General features: G+C 56.9%; 1 protein-coding gene across 1 annotated transcript in view; it reads left to right on the forward strand.

Moving 5' to 3' along the window:
- The window catches only part of LOC309685548 (inositol 1,4,5-trisphosphate receptor-interacting protein-like 1), a gene marked incomplete at both ends in the record, with an annotated part of 47,762 nt that extends 42,444 nt beyond the window's left edge, over positions 1 to 5,318 (forward strand). The window contains 3 exons of the mRNA XM_082501295.1: positions 823 to 1,015; positions 1,373 to 1,637; positions 5,308 to 5,318. Of these exons, the coding sequence (XP_082357421.1) occupies positions 823 to 1,015; positions 1,373 to 1,637; positions 5,308 to 5,318 (469 nt within the window). The remainder of the gene's footprint in view (positions 1 to 822; positions 1,016 to 1,372; positions 1,638 to 5,307) is intronic.
- Between the last annotated feature and the right edge of the window lie 1,920 nt (positions 5,319 to 7,238).

Raw genomic sequence — 7,238 nt, forward strand, 5'->3', positions numbered from 1 at the left:
GCTTGTGACATCAGAGGGGCCGTGTCACAATGGGGGCAGCTATAAAAGGCGCCCGCAGGCAGCGCTGCCCCAGCACAGCCTGAGCCAGAGGTGAGTGCACAGGCAGCGGGAGGCTGGGCCGGAGCGGGGCCCGGGCAGAACGGTGGGCCCCCGGGGGGGTGGGTTCTCATCCTGCATCAAGGGCCCAGCCGCTGGCGGGAGCGCCTGGGGCCGGGCACGCTGCCACCGCCGCCACCGGGGCTGGGCGCAGGCCTTGCTGCCCCCCAGCTGTCTCGCCCCCTCTCCTGCCTGCCCCCAGCTCCCTGCAGTGCAGCTGCAGGGCCCTTGCGCCACCACTTCCTGCCCTCCCAGCCCCACTCAACCCCTTCTCTCCCTCCTCCCACAGGCCATGGCTGACACAACCTTCCTCCCCCTGCTCGTGCAGAGCATCCTCCAGCTCCTGCACATGGTCTGCCAGGAGCTGGGTGAGGCCACCTGCGGGCACATGCGGCAGCACGCGCAGCAGCTGAGCCAGCCCAAGACTCGGCTGCTGCAGGACATGGAGCAGAACGCCTCGGCCTGGGGAGACCTGCTCTTCGCTGCCTTGCAGCACTGGCAGGTCTGGGCGCTCGCTGCAGTCCTCGTCCTGATCTTCAGGCTCTGCCGGCACCTCAGCAAAAGGAGCCCCCAGCCAGGCAGCAGCGCTGCAGAGGAGAGCTCAGGCAGCAGCACAGAGTGCGGCAACGAACAATGTGCAGGAGAAGGTTCTGGCGACTATGAGAAGCGTGTGTTTGGGAGGTTTGCAAAGCGCATCCGGTCGTCAGTGCAGCGCCTGGCCTACAGGAGCCGCGTGGTGGAGGAGCTGGTGGGCGACCTCCTGGCTGTCCTGCAAGAGCGCTTGTCCAACAGTTTCTTCCCGGTCCTGCAGCCAGCCATCGGGGTGGGCAGCGCCTTCGAAGGTTGGAGTCCCCGTGGGCGTGATGCTGTGTACCGCCTGCTTGTGCCCCTTAAGCCCCCCCGTGGGCACGTTTTCCACCTGGAGCTGGGCACTGCAGCGGAGATGCCGGCAAAGAACTCCCGCGTCCGCGTGGAGCTGGCGTGTACCTGCAGCAGGGATCAGCTGGTGGAGAACACGCCGTTCTACCTCCACCACCCCCAGGAGGAGGAGCTGAGGAAAAGTCCGTCTGCCAGCCTCCTTGGCACCCTCTGCACCGGCTCCTACCTGGATGTGCACAAAACCGCCCAGTGGTTGCAGAACCTGGTGAGCTCAGCCTGGGAAGAGATGCCTCAGGCGCAGCACTACAGCATGAAGGTGCTGCCTTCCAGCCGCTCCTGCAAGCTGCAGCTGACAAACGCCTCTGGGAAAAGCCTCCTCGTTGACATCATGTTTGGGGTGCGGCGAGGCGACTCGGACATCTTCCTGAGCAGCCGGGAGACTCCAGAGGCCATCCTCACCCCCAGCACAACATGGGCAGAGAGCTACGCGGTGGCAGAGGTGAAGTTCTTCAGGCATGTGGCCAGGCAGGCCCCACACGACACCTCCCACCTCAAATGCCTCCAGCTCTTTGCCGCTATCCTGCTGGGCACTGGCTTTTCCACCGCTACCTTCAAGATGGTTGCCATGCACCTCCTCAACACCTTACCAGTGTCGAGCTGGAGCAGGAGGGAATTCCTCATGCGGCTGCAGGATATCCTGTGGTACCTGCGCGGCTGCCTGCACGACAAACGCCTCGACCACTTCTTCTTTGCTAATGAGAACATGCCCGAGGACATCGTCTTGCCCCCAGCCCTCCAAACAGCGGAGCCACTCAACCTCTTCCAGCGCCTGCTGCATGACCCAGCCGCCCACGCCAAGGCAATGCGTGAGGCCGATGAGCTGCAAGATCGGCTCACAAGCCTGCTCTTCTACGGACACCGAAAGAGCTCCTCACGCACGGAGCTCTCTTAGTGTCCCCTAGATACTCCCCTGGGAGCTGGTGCTGCGGAACTGAGCACGCTGGGCACGCACAACAAGCTACTCAGTCGGCTCTGGGAACTGCTGCCACACCTTTCCTCTGCAGCAGAACCGCACTCTGGGGAGTGGGACGCGATGCGGCTGGAGTCGCCCTTGCAAGGAGCCTTGCGACAGAGACTCCTGTTACCACGGGCACAGCCACCGCCCTGTCCCTCGCGGAGCTTTACCCTGTACATAGATGTCAATAAATCATTTGTTTCACACCCAAACGTGCGTCTGTGCATGTGTGGACATGGGTTTTGGGGGGAAGGCGGGCATAGGGTGCTGAGCGCTCGGCTGCCCTAGAGTGGCGGAGCATTTTGCTGAAGAGCTGATGTGCTGGGCTCTGCTTTCACTGATTGTGGAGCTAAGGCTGGCACCTGTCTCTGCTCCATTGCTGGGGCAATGGCAATCACTTGTTCCCCTCCACAGCTCTGCACATTGCCTGGGTGGCTCCGTAGGTAGGGAGCCTGCAGTGGCCCTGGTAGCCCGACAGCCCTTGGGTGACCCCCGTGAGGTGGTTAGGACGCTGCCCGAGTGGGGAGCCCTGTGCACAGGGAACAAGTGTCACGACTGCTGAGCAGGGCTCTGCCTCCTGTACGAGCACCAGGCTCATTCTCCATACCCTCGTGGGACCTGCGCAACCTTCACCCGGCACACGTCACACGTGTTTTTTTTCCCTTGTTGCCCTGTAACAGCACAGAACATCCTCTCTAGCCAGAAGGAAGGGGGAATGTATACATGTATATCCACAGTCTAAGGAGGGTCACCTTTTGCTGGAACTTGGATCTCACTCCCTACCCCAATCCAAAATGCGAGAACAGAGCTAGATCTGGAAGGACAGAGCCCTCTACGAGCTAGGAGCCACGAGGCAATCAGTAGATCGCAGGCTGATGATTTGCTTTCTGCATCTGAATGATCTTGCCGAAGCCACCTCTTCCCACATCGTAGTCTGTCCGGTATTCATCTCGCACCTGTCCTCCAGTTTTTCCTCTTCCATACTGTCGCCCCTCCTTAAACCCTGCATCCCAGTCAGTTTGAATGATGCGATCATCTAGTCGCGTGTCGTTGATAAATCGCATTGCGTGTTCAGCGTCTGCTCTTGTGTAGTATTCGACGAAGCAGAAGCCACGTGCAGCGAGGTTCCAGAAAGCTTTGGAGATGTCTCCAATTCAAGGCACGCACTTGCGCCATCCAGGCCACCTTGAGGAGAAGCCATGGCCTGATGGCAGCTGCGTGGCAGGAGACCTGTACTCATACCTCTCTTTGGGACACCTGCTGTGGAAATCCAATGACCCTATATGGGCAAAGACTTGCAAGATCTCTGAGAATTGTCCCCTCAAAAGAGCTGCCTCTGTCTGAGAGCTAAAGAAGCCCAATGGGCGCCCGCTGCCCATCAGCCCAAGGGACGTGGCTTCTCCGGGCTCTCCCAGGGCCCTGCTCTTACAACACCCACTCTGGCCTTTTTTTTGCAGCAGGCCAAGTCGCGGACAGCTCCTGCTCCCTGTCTCTCCTGGCACCCGGCTCACAGCTGCCAATAACCTCTCCTCCAAGACCAAGGCAAGAGCAAAGTGCCAGCTCTTCTCAGTAGCAACCTACAGGGGGTAGCGGGAGGTGCAGCGACTCACTGAGTGTCTGCCAAAGCCATCACTGCCCGAGTTACACCACCAATGCGCCTTCTAGAGTAGTGGCCACACACCCATGTGCAGCTGCTGAGAAAAAAACAGCCCCTTACTCAAGAGAAAAACCACCCTCCGACTCAAGACCAATCGAACCCGCTCCGAGATGTCCTGTGTCTTTGCCTCTGCAACTATGGAGAGAACATGAGGAAGTGGGAGGGAGAACTGGAAGGCTGCTCTGACCTATGGTAGGCCATCCTACGGACCAGGTAGGAACTCCTCTGCTAATCGTAGGTGCTGTGGTCAATGTTTGAGGTGCCCTGCCTCCAGCCATGAGGAGGAGAGGGACAACTGGATTTGTTGGACTGTGTGGATTCGATGGCCTGGCACGTCAGAGCCACAAAAGTATAAAGCCCTAGTGGGCACTGGTGCCCAGCGTAAAGATCAGCAGGTGCCAATTGCTGCTGCCACGGTGCATCGACAGCAGTATCGCACCAACTGGGACTCCCTCATTCCTATCAACGGCTAGAGAGCCAAGGAGTGATCAGCAAAACTCGCTCACCCTTGAACAGCCTTATATGGCCAGCGCAAAAGTCTGATGGGAACTGGAGACTAACAGTAGACTATCGTGGCCTGAATGAAGTCACACCACCTGGTCCTGAGGCACAGCTCCTCCTGGCACCCCCATTACCAGGACTGAGCTGGATGTTCAAGGGTAAAGTTCCCTCTACTCATCACACCACCGATGCTACCCTGGAGTAAGTGGATTGCCTCAATGACACAGCGAGCTCAAACAGGAAACCCTAATTGCCCAGGAATGGTAGAAGTGATCACAAACTGGCCCGAAGGCAAGGCCTTTGGGGTGCCACCAGAGGAGGTGGTGACACGTGCTGAGGAAGCTCCACCATATCATGAACTCTCATTCTCTCAGCTAATGAGAACCAGCATGCTCTGGTTACTGATGGGCCTTGTCGTACTGTAGGAAAGCATCGAAGGTGGAATGCTGCGGTGTGGAGTCCTACAGGACGAGTGGCAGAAGCTGCTGAAGGACAAGGTGAGCGGAGTCAATCTGCAGAGGGAAAAGCCATCCAGCTGGCGTTAGCTGTTGCTGAAGGAGAAAAGTGGCCAAGACTCTCTCTCTCTCCTGACTCCGGGACGGCAGCAAATGCTCTGCGGGGGCGGCTAAAGCAGTGGAAGCAGAGCAACTGGCAGCCCTGTCCTGCCGGCTGGGCCTGTACTCTGTGTCTGTCGGGGCTCTGGTTGCCGGGGGCAGCTGTGAGGCGCTGAGGCGGGGGGGCTGGTTGGCGGCTGTGCCGGTGATGCGCTCTGGCGCTTGTGACATCAGAGGGGCCGTGTCACAATGGGGGCAGCTATAAAAGGCGCCCGCAGGCAGCGCTGCCCCAGCACAGCCTGAGCCAGAGGTGAGTGCGCAGGCGGCGGGAGGCTGGGCCAGAGCGGGGCCCGGGCAGAACGGCGGGCCCCCGGGGGGGTGGGTTCTCATCCTGCATCAAGGGCCCAGCTGCTGGCGGGAGCGCCTGGGGCCGGGCACGCTGCCACCGCCACCGCCGGGGCTGGGCGCAGGCCTTGCTGCCCCCCAGCTGTCTCGCCCCCTCTCCTGCCTGCCCCCAGCTCCCTGCAGTGCAGCTGCAGGGCCCTTGCGCCACCACCTCCTGCCCTCCCAGCCCCACTCAACCTCTTCTCTCCCTCCTCCCACAGGCCATGGCTGACACAAGCTTCCTCGACTTGCTCGTGCAGAGCATCCTCCGGCTCCTGCACATGGTCTGCCAGGGGCTGGGTGAGGCCACCTGCGGGCACATGCGGCAGCACGCGCAGCAGCTGAACCAGCCCAAGACTCGGCTGCTGCAGGACATGGAGCAGAACGCCTCGGCCTGGGGAGACCTGCTCTTTGCTGCCTTGCAGCACTGGCAGGTCTGGGCGCTCGCTGCAGTCCTCATCCTGATCTTCAGGTTCTGCTGGTGCCTCAGCAAAAGGAGCCCCCAGCCAGGCAGCAGCGCTGCAGAGGAGAGCTCCAGCAGCAGCACAGAGTGTGGCAACGAACAATGTGCAGGAGAAGGTTCTGGCGACTACGAGAAGTGTGTGTTTGGGCAACTTTGGACAAGGCAGAAGGCAAGAAAACGAGCAGGTTCTATGGAGACTGCTGCGGAGGGGCTTCTTCCTTCTGCCATAGTTGGCTAGCACGATAACGTAGAGGGCTGGGCAAAGGTGCTGACACAGGGGTTAAATTCTCTTGACCATCGGAGTCACTGGAAATAAGTCACAGATACTACTTTTGTTCTCACCATAAAAGCCTGAGTATCTCACGTGGATCTAGAAGGAAAGAAGAATTGCTCAGTACAGGGAACTAGAGAGAGAGCACGAGGTGGAGGTAGTTAAAATATACGTGTTATCTCGTGTAATCCAAGTTATTCCTGAAAGCGCAGTGTCGAGATGCCGAATGTGATACCTGGCCAGTTTGGCACAGTGTTGCGGTCACACCTCTCATGACTGAAACTTCAGACTTTGGGGACATTATTGTCTTTTGCCCGGTTAGGTGCAGAGTCGGTCACTCCGTGTGGGTTAGTAGTCGGTCCAGAAGGGACTGCAATGGGATGATTACTGGCAGTTGTGTATGCAGCTTGTATTGTAAAGCTGCTCACTTTGTCCACGAGTGGGGACAAATCGCTACTCGTGAAGAGAAACACCAGAAATGGAGCACTGAATGCTCTCTTCTATCCCTTCAACACATGAACTGTTATCTTGTAGCAGAGAGTACCTTGTACATGTCTTAACTTTTTACACCCAGTGGTGATCTGAAAGGAAAAGCAGCATTTCACTGTCCTCGGTTTCATCTAGTTCAACTTGAAGTTAGTCTGTTTGATAATGAATATTGCCTTAACGGACCCTTTTTAACTTCAGGGGATTGAAGATAGTGCAGCACTGGGAGCATCTCCGTGTCAAGGAATGGGCCAGATTGACACTGCTCATGAGATAAAAACGGCAGTCGGTCCCAGAAGAAGTGCAAGAAAACAGAAAAACCTTAAGGTACAATTTGCTGAAAATAGTCAGGGATGAAGAGGCGCAGCCTAGTGACCAACCTCTTTTAGCTGGGGAAGCAGACCATCCTGTGCAGCTTCAGGATTTAGACCCGGACTTGTCTTGCCAACCTGTCTTCTCGCCCCCTCTTTTGAGGTCGAGGGGAAAAAAATGTGTCTAGCATTTCCCGAATTGTGAAAGAACCAGTAAGCAAACCTCTGGTTGTCTCATGTTCTTGATTTTTGCTCTGTACCGCTTTTTCAAATCATACTTAGCAAGGCCTTGCCTTTTTCCTTGAAAGTATATCGAAAGAGAGCTTGAAATTAATCAGCTAAATGATTTGATTATTTTTTTCCTTCATGGAAACTAGCGACAAAAATCACCGTTGAATCTGTGTAAGTCAAGAATTAGGAAGCGTTGCTTTGCCTTTAACAAAAGGCAGAGTAGCTTTCTTTAAACTTACTTGGTGGGCTACCTCTTAATTGCAGACTTTCAGCTTGTAGGATGGTAGGAGAATTTGAGAGGGAAGGTTTGTTTTTGTGGAGAGAAACTGTCATGCTTTTGGGAATCACTCTGTCATGACTTCTTCATGAAAGAAACATTCATTTGTGTTC

The sequence above is a fragment of the Vanellus vanellus genome (genome assembly GCF_965231255.1).
Source record: "Vanellus vanellus genome assembly, contig: HAP1_SCAFFOLD_47, whole genome shotgun sequence".
Taxonomy (NCBI): Eukaryota; Metazoa; Chordata; class Aves; order Charadriiformes; family Charadriidae; genus Vanellus; species Vanellus vanellus.